This window comes from Lithobates pipiens, unplaced genomic scaffold, assembly GCF_037356315.1.
Source record: "Lithobates pipiens isolate NorthernLeopardFrog02 unplaced genomic scaffold, aLitPip1_a1.2 Scaffold_10, whole genome shotgun sequence".
Classification (NCBI taxonomy): domain Eukaryota; kingdom Metazoa; phylum Chordata; class Amphibia; order Anura; family Ranidae; genus Lithobates; species Lithobates pipiens.
In genome coordinates, this window is record NW_027507686.1 from 169,996,817 (window position 1) to 170,013,818 (window position 17,002).

Genomic DNA, 17,002 nt, shown 5'->3' on the forward strand with positions numbered 1-17,002 from the left:
TGTTCGTTCATCGTGTGTGGTCAAGTCCGTCCATGCTAAGTTTGAGCGGACTGTCCGCTGAAACTGTTTGACAAACAAAGTTGAGCGAACAGTCCCCGCGTGTGTACGCGGCCTTATTGGTAGGAACTGGAGGGTATATTTGCAAGTACAGATTTAAAAGGCAGAAAATAAGTGTATAACACATTTAGTAACCCAAATAAAGTATTATTTTTCAAGCATTATTCTTAGGCTAGAAGGTTACTGATAACCGCCCCCAGCTCATTTTTCTGAGGTTAATATTAGTTTATCAGAAATAGGGGGTTATTTATGAAAGGCAAATCCACTTTGCACTACAAGTGCAAATTACAAGTGAAAAGTGCACTTGAAATTGCACTTGGAAGTGCAGTCGCTGTAGATCCGAGGGGGACATGCAAGGAAAATAAAAAACAGCATTTTAGCTTGCACATGATTGGATAATAAAATCAGCAGAGCTTCCACTCATTTTAGATCTACCCCTCAGATTTACAGCGACTGAACTTCCAAGTGCACTTTCAGTGCATTTTCAAGTGCACTTTGCACTTGTAGTTTGCACTTGTAGGGCTAAGTGAATTTGTCTTTAGTAAATAACCCCCATAGTGCTGTGAATGCTGTACACTTGAATTAGGCTCCTAAAATCATGGCTTTAAGAAAGGTAGCATAATATTGAATGACATCATTGGTAAGTTAGTAGGCACTGTCTGAAATACCTGGTCAATAATAAATTAATTGTTTAATTCCACTGCTACCTAATTTTATAATAGGACTGTTGTGGTAATTGACACAAGTTAAGATGCATCTACTACATATTATTCTAGAGATAAATTACATATATTAGTCTAGGGGGAGGAACACACAATATTAATACACATTTGTCATGTAGAGTACATACATCTTTTTAGGTGCTAGCATACATAGGTGCGTTTATTTGGACTTATGGTTAAATCACTTTCATAGACAGATTCAGTTCAGTTGTTTTATGAGACCCTGTCAGCAGCCCATTCATTTTAACAAAAATTTTCCTTTACGGTTATATGTGCATTTATTGTATTTTATGCAGTTTTTTTAACCTATAGTGCCTCCCTTGTGTAGACATCTGGAAGGCTTGATGTTCAAGGAGGGAGGGAATTTACTCTAGCTGAAGTAGTCATTCTAGCAAGTTCAGAGGCACATGAGCCAAAAAATATTATGGAAAAGAGAAACACTGCAAGTAAACATTTTAAAAAGTCAACTTTTTATGTTTTTATGTGTATTTTTGTAAGTTGGTGACAGGGTCTGTTATTTTTGTAAGTTGGTGACAGGGTCTCTTTAAGGAATTGTATGAGAAATACAGGCAAAATACAAATGCAATAATAAAATAAGTAATATGGATAGATATGTACCACTGTAAGGTTTCTGTACTAACCAACTACTAACTAATTAATACATACAATGCAGTACACTATTATGCCCTGTACACACGGTCGGACATTACGACGACAAAATCCGTCGGATTTTCTCTGACGGATTTTGGGCCAAACTTGTCTTGCATACACACAGTCGCACAAAGTTGTCGGAAAATCTGATCATTCAGAACGGGGTGATGTACAACACATATGAAGGGACTATAAATAGGCCAGTAGCCAATAGCTTTTGTCTTGTCATTTATTCTGAGCATGCATGGCACTTTGTCCGTCGGCATTGTCTACACGCGATCGGAATTTAAATGATCGGATTTTGTTGTCGGAAAATTTTAGATCCAGTTCTCAGACTTTGTGTGTCGGAAATTTAGATGGAAAAAGTCAGATAAAGCCCACACACAATCGGATTTTCCGACAACACGATCCGATCTTACATTTTCCATTGGAAAATCCAACCGTGTGTACAGGGCATAACAGTGTACAGAACAGTTGCACTGGCAACTTTGCTTTATAGCCTTTAGTACAGGTACTGTTGTAACACACCGACAACACAATAGCACCAAGTGCACATAACCTGATATTACATACTGTAGATTGCATTTTTTTTTGGCTGAAGCTCCCCTTTAATTAGAAGGTTTCTTCAAAAAGTTTCTGGATTTTTTTAAACTAAGTTATATAGATAAAAGTGTGGAAACTTTTTGAAGACCCCGCGCAACATATGTCTGTTCCTTATAGCAAAACAAAAAATGTAATATATTACAAATTACCAGTCCTTAGATGTAGTTGCTGCATTTTCTTTTTGCAGACTAAACATTTTCAGCAAGTACAGAAAATATCTGTTAATTTGCCAGAAATGTAATGTTCTTGTCACTTCCTATAAGCTGAAAAGAAAGTACAAGTGCCTTATTGTTCTTGTTTAAACCACTAGTCCCACCACAAAGGCAGACATATTTGAAGTCCTGACCACCATGGTTCCTTCCATAAATACAATGCAGATATTAGTGCATATATGGGGGAATAGGAAGTTTTATTCACAGCATTAGCAGGTGAAAACAAAAGAAAAAAGTGCTTAAAGAGGTTGTAAACTTCTCTGTGGAAGTTGTACCTATAGGTAAGCCTAGAATAAGGCTTACCTATAGGTACTGAAAATATCTCTTAAATGTGTGCCGTTTAGAAGATATTTACTGTGTTTTGCGCCGATGATGTCAAAGGGCGCACGTGCTGTGAAGTAACGCCCCCCCCCCATGCCGTTTCTTCATGAGCAAATGGCGTGACTGGTGGCTCCCGTGTACATGCGCAGGAGTGATGTCACACGGCTCAGGCCAGTCACAGAGCCAGAAGGAAGAGGGGCGAACATGGATGCGGCCTGCAGCGGGGACGGCGCTGGCTTTTTTGCAGGTAAGTGTCACATAATGTGCTAGTATGCAATGCATACTAGCACATTATGCTTTTACTTTCCAGGGGCAAAGGAAGGAAGTAAAACCCATCAGAGTTTACTTCCTCTTTAAAAAAAAAAACAAAAAAAAAAAACAACTCTGCCACTACATGTAAGAGCTGTTAAGCTGCAAAATATAACATTTTTGTTTTTGGGTTTACATACACTTTAAACATTAAGGAGGTTAGCAAATTGTGGGCTAAATAAATATGCTTAAGAAAACCTGGAATTCCTTCAGAATTTGAGTGCAAAGTGCATGACACAACAGGGATGTCCGATTTCAGTGCGTTGAATTGGATTCAAATGACCCTGTTACCCATGAACAGTGTGCAATGTGTCTACCACTGACCCATAACCTGTTCACAAAATTATTCCCAAGGCTATATGCCAATGTTAAGAAATTATGTATACCTTTAAACCGTAACTATAATGTTGTCAATAAATCTGAGTTATTATTGCATTGTTAATCTTTAAAGCCCAACTCCAGGAAAATGATCCCTTACAATGGGGCTGCTCTCGCACTGTATTGGGTTAATTGCTTGTTTTTCTAAGGGGGGGGGGGAGAAATACTTTAACCACTTCAGCCCCAGAAGATTTGGCTGCTCAATGACCAGGCCATTTTTTGCTATTCCGCACTGTGCCGCTTTAACTGACAATTGCGCGGTCGTACTACACTGTAATAAAACAAAATTGAAGCCCTTCTTTCCCACAAATAGAGCTTTCTTTTGGTGGTAGTTGATCACCTCTGCGTTTTTTAGTTTTTGCGCTATACACAAAATAAGAGAGACAAATTTTTGCTATAATAAATATCCCAATTTAAAAAAAAAAAGTCTCAGTTTAGGCCGATATGTATTCTTCTACATATTTTTGGTAAAAAAATATATTGATTGGTTTGCACAAAAGTTATAGCGTCTACAAAATAGGGGATAGATTTATGGCATTATTATTATTATTTTTTTTACTAGTAATGGCGGTGATCAGCATCATTTTTATCGGGACTGCGATATTGCAAGGTAAGGTAATGTCGTTTTGCCCAGGGGAGCCAACCAACTGCGGCGGCTGGTCCGGAAGCGGTTAACTTACCCGATTCTCACCTTGCCTGGAAGATGCAGCTCCCCCATGATACGGTGGTGGGAGCAGTGGGGGAGAAGACGTTGCAGTGATGGGACTGGTCTCGCAGCGAGGAGGAGCGGAGGATCAGGTAAGATAATTTTTTTTTTATTGTTCTTTTATAGTAAACAAGCAAATAACCCTTGTGAAGTAGGGCACAGTCCCACTGCAAGGAAACATTTTTTAGTTGTCTGGAATTGGGCTGTAGGTATTTTTATATAACATTGACATTTTTACAAGCTTGCTCTACTATATTTAAAATATATATGTGGAATTGTGTTAAACGTCTAGTGGCTTTCTGTAGAGTAGACAATCATCAGTATGACTGTTAAAATAAACTCTCAATGACTTAAAATTACTACATGTTTAATCAACAAGACCTAACTGACAGATTTCCATAACAAGAGAGGCGCAGCAAAGCATAATTATTGTGCAGCACGACTAAGGAAGCGGGCACTGCTTATGTAATACACAGAGATGTCACCATTTAAATAATATACTAAATACATAATTTTTTTTTTTATATTACAACAGCAAAAAGTTTTTTCATACAATGTTTAACTTTCATGTGTATATAACACAACAAAATGTAAAAAGACTATATCATTTTAATCCCCTGATACCTTCCTAATGGCTGTGCCCACCTCACACAAAGCATGTTCTGTTTTAGGGGCATACTCTGAGAGAGTGAGCAATGATAGCCCATCCGCTACAAAAATATCTTCACTACGGTGAAGCCATCATACACCGTATGCAGGAGTGCAAAGCATAGGAGCCCAAAGGCTGATAAATCAGTACAATCCCTATATTTCTTCACCAGAAATGCACAGATTGTATAAATAAAGGGTAATTTATAAGTGCTGGGTATCATTAACAGTTTGTAACATAAAACAGTGCAATTAATAAACATTCATTTTCAAGACCTATTGGCGCTATAGACTCATTTGCATTTTTGCAAAAACGCAGAAGGACTTTTTCACCATGTATATTCCACTGCAGTGTGTTAAGATGTGCTATGTTACAGCGCCCATTCATTTAGAATTGGTTGTCAATATATGTGATAAACAAAAAAACACAGTCCCGCCTGCAGCATTTTTGATGCGGTGCACCACAAAGCACAGAATGCACATTATTTGGCTAGAGAGTGGATGCATTGACATCTATTGTAGTAGTGCGCTCAAGTGCCATGCTAAATGCACCGCACAAAATACCAGGCATTACCACAATGCCAAGGTGTGAAGCCTTCCCAGGTGATTGTGTTTACTATATATTTTCTTCTGCTCAAACAGCTGTAAAAGTGCATAGTGATTATATTCTGATTGTTATTAACAAGGCTGCAAGGAACCAGCCAGATCAAAGACCTGGTGATTATCATTTATCATTAGCAATTAATTTCTTGTATAAAGCAAATGAAGAATTTAATATTTTTATTTTTATTTTAAGGCAAAGCTGTTGGATCACATCTGACATCCGTCAGTATATATTAGAATTTCTGCAATGTTATCAATAATGAAACAATGCAATTGTTAACTAGTGGCTAATTATCTGATTTAGAAATATGAGAATTACCATTGCTGACTTGTATTCAAAGTGACCATGGCTCATACACATTATAAGAAAAATGGGCGAACATTTTCGTGAGGAACGATCATACGATTTATTGATAGTGTGTACACAACTTTCGACAGCCAATTCCGACAGTCGGAAACACATTTCTGAAGGGACAAACTGTAAAATAATTCTCATACGGGAACCAAATGAAAGATTTTCGTTTTAATATGTACCATTCTCATACGATTTTCGCACAAGAAAACGAAGCGAAAGAATGTACATGTTCAGAAACAATAAACAGCAAAAAAAAAAAAAGCCTTTTGCCGAGTACACACGACCGGACTTTCTTCTTCTTCCCAAAAGTCCAGCGGACCTAGTAATAAAACTTGCCTGTGTGCTAGTCCGACGGACTAAAACCGACGCTAGGGCAGCTATTGGCTACTGGCTATGAACTTCCTTATTCATGTTCAAATCTGTCGGACTTTTGGAGTGATCGTGTGTGGCCAAGTCCGTTCGTTTGAAAGTCTGGCTGACCTCAGCTGCAAAGTCCATCGGACCAAGTCCGTCGAAAAGTCCGGTCGTGTGTATGTTGCATTAGTCATACGAGGATTTTTGTACATTATTTCTTTCCTCGGTTCCGAATTGCTGTGAAACAACGAGCTAAATCGAACGATCGTTCACCCGATTTTCTTATAGTATGTACCCCACTTAAGCAAGGCACTAACTTGGAAAAGCATGTGCAGATAAGTTGTAATTTGTCCTAGGACTGTACTTCAGCAAGTAGTGAATCAAGAATAAGTATGACAGCTTGGAAAATGCACCCCCCAAAACAAGTCTGCAACAACAGGTCCTATATACCTAGCAGCTTTTAAATAGTGACAACTCCTTAGTTCACAAAATGGTGGTAGTGGTATGTTATTGAAGAAAACTGCAAAAAGGAAAAACTAGATTTGTTATGTGTGAATAAGAGGTCAAAATTGTATTGCACCTTCTGAAGGAGAACTTCAAACAAAATTCTTCAGTGAAATATATCAGGATATGAAGGTTAGGGATGAGCTCAAGCATGTTCAGATCCTAGCCTGAATCCACCAGAGAGATATGCCAGGAAGCTGTCACTGCACTTGGCCAATCATAAGTAGCCAAGGCATGCCCCACCTTGCAGCTGCACATATACAATGGGAGTGAATACATGCAGCTGTGGGCAGGAATGCCTCAACCGTTTGTGATTGGCCAAGGACAGCTTTCTGGCAAGATCACTCAGATATGCCCGGACCAGAATCCCCAATAAGTTTATGCCCACCTACTATTTTTCATTTTTTTTTCTATTTTCTATCTATGCACTATACATGGGAAGGTCACCTTATTGAAAATAATGTCACCATGTTTTCAAATATATTACCTTTCTAAAAATAGCATATTATTATCCATGGACATGGGGCCAACCATATTTTCTTTGTGCCTGGCTAATTATCTTATTCCAATTGCATGTCTAAAGCTGGCCATAGACTGCAAAGCCTCATACACACGATTGGATTGTTGGCCAACAGAGCCTCAGACTTTTGTCTGAAGGGCGTGTTCCAGGAACTTGTCTTGAATACTAACGACACACACTTGTTGGCCACCAAACACGAACATAGTGACGTACTACGAGGAATTTCAGCTCTTGAGCGCCACCCTTTGGGCACCTTCTGTTAATGTCATGTTTGATGAGCATTGATTCCGAGCATGCGTGTTTGTAATTTTGACTTTTGTGTGATAGACTTGTGTACACACAATCCGAAAATCTGACAGCAGAACACTGTCCGCCGAAAATGTACTAGCCTGCCATCCAACATTTGTTGGAAGAAAGTTGGGACAATTGTCTGAAGGAGCTTACAGATTTTAGGCAAACAGTCTGTCATCACACAATTCCCTGCTGAAAATCCGATCGTGTGTACGAGGCTTTAGTCTTCTTTTTTCAGCCCTCTAGACTAACAGATTTTTCCATCCACACAAACAAGACAGATGGAGAAGTCCCCCACGCCAGAACATTGTATTCTGACAGCAGGACCCACTGCTGTCAGAATACACTGATCAGCGGCTGCAGCAACTGATCAAGAAAGACTTTCTAACACATATCTTCTGTTTAGCAGGAATGACCACACACTGATCAAAATTCGGCTGGTTTCCTGCTAAACCGGCCAAATTTCTAAAAATGTATGGCCAGCTTAACACAAAGTCTTTCAATATGCCCTGCAGTGTTTAATGATTGGCTTGCAATACCATGTGATCTGAGTTGCCTAGACTGGGAGTAACAGTATTGTTTTTCATACTACGAAAGAGGTCGTTTTTCACTTAAAATGACAATGTGATTTAGATTTCTATTAGAGGGTCACTTTAACACTCAATAATCTCTAATCCCTATGAGGTATGTTAATCACCAGCATTGATTTGGGTCTGATTGCTTTACTTCAAGTCAGACATTCTGCATGATTTATATGTTGAGGATTGTGGCCTCCATGCCAAAACAGGGTCGTAACCATCTTGAGGAGTTTTTAAACCATCTTGAGGAGAACCCCTAGCTATGACAAGTATACTGTATTGAATAATGACAATGACGATTTGGAAAGTGAGGGTAATTTTTCAAGTATAGAACAATAGGTGGGTATATCATTTGTAAAAGAAAAGTATTCTTTCTATACACCCCTCAGTAATTTAGCTTTGGCTCAATACTACAGCATAAGGACATTTATCATTTAAAATATATCGTTTATACAAACCTATGGAGTTTTTAACAAAAAATAAATAATACACTAATACAATCTCTTGCACACATATAGTACACTTTGCTGCGATACTTGTGACTTCAATAATTTCCTAGGGGCATAAGTATTGAGTGTGACATTCACCAAAAATTCAGTGCAGATCTGCTGTATATGTTTTACAGTACAGGGATTGATTAACCGCCTGTGAATGTCACATTCACTGTTTATAAATATACCCCTAAGTAGTAGCCTGTCAGGTTCCCATAGACATTGGATGAAAGTTGGAAGAAATGATTGTCCAGCCGGCCCATGGTGTGGATGAATGAACAGTAAAATTGGGGTAATTATTTTTTTGCAACATTTTTCCATAAATTTCTTCCTCCAGAAATTGTCAATTAATCACATTTTGATTACATTTATATCCAATGTCTATGGGCATTCTTAAAGCGTCAGTCTGTTAAAAAAAAATAAAAAATGTTTCAGCCCTTTGTAGGAACTGAAGAGTTGGACCACTCCTCTACTACTTTTACTCTCTAAAAATATAGGACAGCAGGTGTCCAAGTCCCCTACATCCCACCTATAACTGTCATATTACTCTTGGGTGTTCTGACCCTTTAAATAGTATACCCTGCCACATGGGTCTGCAACACATTGCTGTTTTCAGAGGCGGCAAACAGCTTTGGTCCTTTCTACACAAAGTTTACTCTGCCAGATGTATATGTCTACACACTACAGTATATACATATATAGTCTTAGAAAAACAATGCCAGTAAGACTGTACAAGGTAATAGCCAAATATTCTGCCATATTAAATGCTCAGCTTACAGTTATCTCTCAAATAAAACGTATCCTTATGCCCTATACACACAACCGGTTTTCCCATCGGAATAAACTCTGAAGGCTTTTCCGACGGAATTCTGACGGAATTCCGCTGAAGCTGTCTTGCGTACACACGATCGCACCAAATTCCAACCGTCAAGAACGTGGTGATGTACAACAAGTATGACGGGACTAAAAAAAGGAAGTTTAATAGCCAGTAGCCAATAGCTTCCATCTCATACTTGCCTCAGAGCATGCGTCGTTTTTGGTAAGTCGGAACAGCATTCAGCAAAGCAGTTTTCCCGATAGGAATTTGTTCAGTCGGAAAAATATAGAACATGTTCTCTTTCTAGGTCCGTCAGAATTTGGCGTAAAAAGTTCAATGGGGCATACACCCGGTCGGAATATACGATGAAAAGCTCCCATCTGACGTTTTCAGTCGGCAATTCCGACCGTGTGTGTACGGGGCATAAAACGTAAATATACTTGAATTTCACAGTCCATTGAATGTATTTAAAGTATGACTCCAGCACACAACGTTTTTCTTTTATTTTGAGATAAGATGGGGAAGGGTGTGATGAGGAGATTTACCCTCACTTACAGTCCTGCCATATGACAGTGGAATTAACACTTCCCTTTACTATAGGACAATATTTAAATTTCTGTTTGTGTCACCATTGAAGAGATCTCTACTTAAAGGGTTAGCTCACCATTTCACAGAAAATGAAAAGGTGAACTAACTCACAACACCCTCCATACACCCCTGGTCCTTGCTGCGCTTACCTCCTTGGATGATTATATTCTGCTGCCCCTGCCAGCCAGTGCAGTGGTTCAGGCATTTGAAGAATGCAGTACACTAATGGTTCTCAACCACCGGGCTGTGGCCCACTGCTGGGCACGGCCTCTCTCCTCCTGGGCATCTAGCCACATGCAGATCCCCTAAACTACCACAGTGCCTTCCAGCTCCCACTGTGCTACCCAACATCCCATAGTGGTCCACTTGCCCCTCCCAAAGTGCTACAAAAGCCCTCAGTCTCCGCAGTGTCCCCTAACTTGCTGCACATCCCCCAGGCCCTTTTAGTGCCCCAACCTCCAACAGTGTCCTCCACTCCTTCCAGTGCACTCCAGTCTACCACAATGCTGCTGGAATTCCGCTGTCTACTGGAGAAACCCACAGTCCCCTCCTAAGACCTCACCCCAACAGTTGCCCCCAGCTACCTCCAGAATCATCTAAGGAAACACCAAGTCTGCTGTAGAGTCCCTAAACCCCCTTCAGAATCCCCATCACTCACAGCCCTTTTAGTGCCCTGCAATGTCCCTGCAGTGCACTCCAGCCTATCACAATGCTGCTGGAAAGCCCCAGCCTACTGCAGAAACCCACAGCTGCCTCTAAAGACCCCATACCCACAATTCCCCCCAGTTACATCAAGAATACCCTAAAGAGCCACCAAGTCTGCTGCAGAGTGCCCAAACTCCTTCAGAACCCACATTACCCTCAACCCTATCCAGAACATTCCAATACATATTTTGTATTCCCATACTTTTATTGTGTTAGTATAAATGTTTTCTTTTACTGTTGGGGCAAAGGAGGTTTTGGAAGAATTTATTGGACCCTGGTCTCAATAAAGTTGAGGACCATTGCAGTACACAGCCCAGGAGGCTAAGCAGCATCATAAAGGTGAGCGCCATTGGTCAGCACTAATATGTGACCATGCTGACCAATGAGAATCTCTCGGAACCATCTTTGCTCCAGGACGGTGCCCCTAAAGAATGAAGGCTGCAGAAGAGAGTGGTCTACAAATGCTGAGACTGCTAGATCAGCTAACATGACCACAAAAATATACCCAATGAGGTAACTGCAGTGGGAACAGGGGGTGTGGGGAGGGTGTTGTTAGTTCACCTTTTCATGTTTTGTGAATTTCATACAACGATTTTTTATGGTATTCCACTTTTAGTGGGCCTAGGTTAGCAACATTTCACAGGTCATTAGCTAGCACGTTTTCATTGAGCCTCATATATAAAAGGTGTTTGAGACTAGCAAGTCTGTGTAGCCCAGAACAACCAAGCATATTGCAGCTATCATTTCATATGCATTTCACATAAGGTATATCTGATATATAGGTCTAATGTCTTGCTGTGTTAATAAAACACAGCATAAAGTGGCCTGGAGGTACATAACTGGAATCCAGTGTGTCTCCAAAATATACCACATGTGAAGGAATGATCAAAGATGATGATACAGCACTTTGGTCCTATTAAACATACAGTAGCTCCCTAATTTTTAGTTAACCGTTTACAACAAAGAGAACCAATTCTTTGTGCTGGAGTATTTTTTAGAGAAACCTATCAATGTTCTAATAAATTGTTAAAGAGGTAATAAACCCAAAACCAAAAATGTAATATGTTGCAGCTTACTAATCATTAGATGTGCTGGCTGCATTCATTTTAGTTTTAAAACATTTTTCTCCTTGTGTTCAACTAGAGATCTGACCAGTAACACACCTCCTAGATTGGAATGCCTTCCCTCTGGATGAAGGAGCACATGGGCAACTTTGGATGGAAGCTTTGTCACTCGGGGGGGGGGGGGGGGGGGGTTATATGGACTAGTGCTTTCAGATACACTAAGAAATTCAGCCAAATTCTAACTCAAACTTTATAAGTTATTACAGCAAATAGCTTTTTACTTTTGTGATAAAGGCTTTACATAAACAAAATAAAAACTGATCTTTGTAAGCACCCCTGCTAGCCTGCTAGTGTTAAATGGTCTGTCCCATCTCTGTAACTGATACATTCTGCTGGAGAACTTGTTCTTTTGAAAAACAACAGACTTACTGGCTGGAAATAGAAGAAAGAAAGGCTAAAAAAAAGAAAATGAATGCAGCCATCACATCTAAGAAATGGTAAGCTGCAATATAATACATGATTTCTTTTGGGTTTAACAGCCACTTTAACTGGAAAGTCTAGAACAAAAGCTGCATAGACTATGTATACATGTACTTTTTAACAGCATTATAATTATCTCTTGTAACCCTAGCGCATTAAAAATCCCAATCCCTATACTTTTCTAGGCTTGCTCAAAACATTCATACAGATGCCAGATGATTTAAATTTTGAAATACATTAACTAAAATATATGTGGATCCATGTACAGTATGCTGCAGGTCCATGCAGCAGAGTTTGAATTAACAATATGATTGTTATGTCTAAAACAAAGACTTTCACCATTTAGGATAATAAAATAAAATATGTTCCAGCAACATAAACAATAACAACCAGACATAATACAGCTTTCTTGCCTGTAAGGTTAACACTGTGTCCTGCTTGCCAGCGTGGAACGCTACCTAACTAGCTGAAAGGCTCTGCAGATTTTCAGGCCAGATTGCACTGGTGTAAGGTCTTCCAGCTTGTAAACCCACAAGTGACAAAAGGCAGGGCCAGGAAGTGTCCACACAAGGACTGTGCGGCAAGAGGAGCTGAAGTTAGGGTGCCACTAAAAGAAGATAAATGTAGGTTTTTTGTTAATCACGCTTGGAGGGTAAGAAGCCAAGGATAAATTCACCAATGCCTATAAAATAGATGACTTGTGCAATGCCAAAAAGTGGAGCAATAACCAGGGCTCTGCAGTACGCCCCTTTCAGGAAGGCAGCTGGACCCTCACTCCTCCAGATCTTCCTGCAAATAGAAAGACATATGTTGAAGAAACAGAATTCAGATACAAAGCCTGACACGTAAACAATTAAACTGTGCAATGCCGGTGTCTCTATTATTCTCACATGCAAGGTTCAAGAGTGCACTATGTACAGAGTGCAGCATTCAGGAGTGTGTTATGTACAGAGTGCAGGGTTTAGGGGTGTGCTATGTACAGAGTGCTGGGTTCAGGAGTGCTTCCTCACATATCTCTCTCTCTTACCTGGCCTGGCTCTAGTATCTCCCTGTGTAAGTGTCTCAGTCTCTGGTTCAAATCTGGGTGTGAGGACCACATGACAAGGCCTGGTGGGCTAGAGTCGGCCTGCCAGCCTTGTGTTTGGCATATGTGCACTAGATGTTTTAACTGTGCCCAGGCATGGCTCAATCCCTTAGTGTGGTTTGTTTCTGTCGTGTAAGTGCTCGGAACTGTGTCCGGGCAGGGTTAAGTGTACTCTGCCCAGGAAAGAGAAATGGTCTGGTGTATGGTTCACTTGGAGTCTATGACAGTGACAGAGTCTGTGACAGTTCACTTCATCATGGGTGCAAATCACGCTCAAGCACTGAACTGTCATATAACACAGAGAATTCATGGAGCATTGAAACAAGGATCATTGTGGATCATTGTAGTTTGGCTGGCAGAGGTAATGACGTGGGAATGCCTCCTTAAAGCAAAGTGTGAGTACAGACCAGAATTGGAGTGAGAAGGGGGACAATCATACTCGGGGATGGCAAGAGATTTCCTCTCATCTCTTGTTCCTTGACATCTTCTCCCTACCTGAACACTTCAAGCTGAATTCCACACATATAACAAACACCATTTAATGTACTATAGTTGAGTGTTAGCTTAAAAATATCATTACATACAATTAATATAGGTAGTCAAATTTGCCTAGAACATATGCGTTCACACATATTGCAGTAATACATGTTTTAACACACATGACTGCAATGAGTTATACGTTAAACTAAAAAGTTAAACTAAATCCCCAGATCCCTGACCCTCACATTAGTCAAGGAATATGTGTAACTGAAGTGCTGAATTCGTCGTTCCTGGATCCTACGACCACAAACATGAGGTGACGTCAGCGTGTCGCTCAGCCCTACGCGTTTCATAATAGAGATACGTCGTTCAGTGCCCCTGGTAACTCTATTACGAAATGCGTAGGACGGAGCGACGAGCTGACGTCACCTCGTGTTTGTGGTCATAGGATCCAGGAAGGACTGGTCTGTTTGTGTGTGTCTGGCCGGCGCACTGGATTTAAGGCCTCTGACATCATGTTTTTGTAAGTGCAATATGTTATTTTATTTACTTCAATAAATCTAAGGTTTTACACTATTGGAGCCTTTATATCTTTTCATGCAAATCTATATCCATCTATGAGCCTTGATCGGCGTGAGACAATTTGAAGAGTATCGGTCCATTCCTCAAGTTTTGGAGATTATGCTAATCAATGGGATGATCTGAGGGTCAAGGAGATTGTAATATCATCTTATGCTCTCTGTGATCCTCTGTAATGGGGGGTCATAGACTTCTGGTAAGAAGTGAATCTTTGTACAGTGGTGGTGGATTGGACACGGCTCACATTTTGAAGAATTTTTCTGGATGGACTTTTATTTTAATTTTCACTTTGTCACGCACGGGCGCATATTATTCATTTTTGGACTGCATTTAAAGGGATATTACTTTTCACATAAATACATTTATATATATATATATATATATATATATATATATATATATATATTTTTTTTTTTTTCATTAATTTGTGTGCATTCCAGTCACTTATTGTTATGATTATGTATACATGATTCGTTGTGTGTAGAGGTTTTTTGGTACTTAGTTTTGATTACTCACTATGTGTGCCTCCAGTGTTGATTTAGATTGTCCTGGTGGCTCGGTTCTATTGGTGAGGCCACCGATTCATTTATTATTTGTTTCACTGGTTTAGCGCAATTCAAATTTTTCCTTGTTTGTTCTCTGTAGTTATGTTGTGCAGCAGAGTTGCAGCTTCCAATAGGTCTTTATAGACCTTCTATAGTAACACATCTAGTGTATTTTTACACCGTAGCACAGTTTCTTTTCCAATTTTCCAACTTTATTACTATGTTTAGTTTTTCAAGCAAATTAATTGTAATGGTTCTGCTATTTAGAATCCTCCTAAATTTAATATACTTTTGTGCCCTGAAGAAGGGGGATATTTCTGAGTCCCTGAAATGTGTTGACTGTTTTGTATTGTCCTTCTGAACAAACACCCATTTTAACAGTTTTTGGACTCTCGGTTCATTGGTCCCATGCTCTCTTAGGACTTTATCTACCTAGCATTATTCTAACCCAGGGCTTTTTTTCAGCAAGAACGTGGGGGAGCGCAGTTCCGTCACCTCTAGCACTGAGTGTATGTAATGGCAAGGGGTGATGGGGTGTGCTAGAGGGTCTATTGTTGCTGGCTGCTGGGGAATCTATTGTTGCTGGTGGGGACCTATTTTTGCTTGGTAAGTCAGCTGTCTCTGGTGGGGGGTCTTATCTTGCTGGGGGGGGTCAATTGTTGCTGGGGCAGGATCTACTGTTGAGGGAGAGGGTTATTGTTGCTGGCTGCTGGAGGGTCTATAGATGCTGGCTGCTAAGAGATCTGTTATTAGTACTACTAGGGGTCTATTTTTTCTGAGGTGGTATTTTGTTGTGGGGGGTTCATTGTTGCTGGGGGAAGTCTACTGTTGTGTGGGGGCTCTATTGTTGCTGGGGAGGGGTCTATTATTGCTCATTGTAAGGAATCTGTTTTACTATTTTTCTTGTTATCATTAAAACATCCATAGAAATTACAGAGTAGTACAAAATTATACTTGGTACTGTATTCTCTGAAAGGTGCAGTACTGGGAGATGGGTAGGGGGTGGAACCAAAGGATGGTATGGTATGGAAATGAAGGGTGACTTGAAAGGGGGGGGGGGGTCCTGCACCTATTACCTGAGAAAAAAAACCCTGTTCTAACTCCTATTCATGACAGTGCAGTACCAGGATATGGCAAAGGTTATTTGTGCCAAGCCCATACTGGTAATTCTGATATCTAACTTGCTCATTCCTTTTGAACAAAATTACAATGTATACTGAACTCCTGCATGTATGCATGTTCTTTACCTGGCCTTACAGCTTTACTAAGTGGGGTTTGGTGACAGTATACAGACATATTGCTCCAGCAAGCTCAACCACATACATAAAATATGGTCTGGTGTCTTTGTGAGCTAGAGCTGCTCTTTACTCAGAGTCTGACCTACTTTATAATCTGCCATCGGGAAGCTGATTCATAATTGATGAAAGAAAGTCGAATGTGAGTATTTGTCCATAGTAACCAGACTGAAACCATAATTTTTCTTCGCAAGATGGACAATGAAAAAAAAATTCTGATTGGTTGTTGTAGGCAACAGCTCACATTTTCCTTGCCCCATATATTATAAATCAGATCCAGTGTTTTATTGTTTTTTTTTCTATTATTTTGTTTAAATAAAGAAAACTGTGAGAGCACTGAAAGCTGAAAATCGGCCTGGGCGGGAAGGGGGTATAAGTGCCCTGTATTGAAGTGATTAAAATAAAATAAACTTTTTTGAGACCCCTTTTAAAAATTGTGCAATACCAAAACACACGTTATTGAGGTGCGTGGGTATGCCATTAACAATTAATGACACCGCTAAGCACTAGCAAATGGGATGTGCATTTTTGTGCATTGCAGAAACTTGTGCAATTTTGCGCACGTTCCTGCAACGCATAAATGTGAACCTACCCTAAAACTATAAAACGCTGAGGGTTTAAAGTGGAAGTCCATGGAAAAAACGAAAATCCCTGCATCTATAGCCACCAACATTCTGACGCTAACCTATCTAGCCCTGAAAAGAAAAAAATTGTATACGGGATATAAAAAGTCTACACACCCCTGTTAAAATGTCAGGTTTCTGTGATGTTAAAAAAAAAGATAAATCATTTCAGAACTTTTTCCACCTTTAATGTGACCTATAAAATGTACAACTCAATTGAAAAACAAACCAAAATCTTTTAGGCGGGGAGAGTAAAAATAAAAAAAACAAAACTAATGTGGTTGCATAAGTGTAATAACTGGGGATGTAGCTGTGTTCAGAATTTAGCAATCACATTCAAACTCATGTTAAATGGGAGTCAGTACACATCTCCCATCATTTAAAGTGTCTCTGATTAACCCCAAATAAAGTTCAGCTGTTCCAGTAAGTCTTTCCTGAC

The 17,002-nt window shown here is 39.8% G+C and overlaps 1 protein-coding gene across 2 annotated transcripts in view; it reads right to left on the reverse strand.

Annotated features, from left to right (window-relative positions):
* The window catches only part of SLC25A22 (solute carrier family 25 member 22), a 163,344-nt gene that overhangs the window by 3,605 nt on the left and 142,737 nt on the right, over nucleotides 1–17,002 (reverse strand). For both annotated transcript variants that reach the window (XM_077459810.1, XM_077459818.1), the window contains exon 10: nucleotides 113–12,746. In XM_077459810.1, the coding sequence (XP_077315936.1) occupies nucleotides 12,593–12,746 (154 nt within the window). In that variant the 3' untranslated portion in view covers nucleotides 113–12,592. The remainder of the gene's footprint in view (nucleotides 1–112; nucleotides 12,747–17,002) is intronic.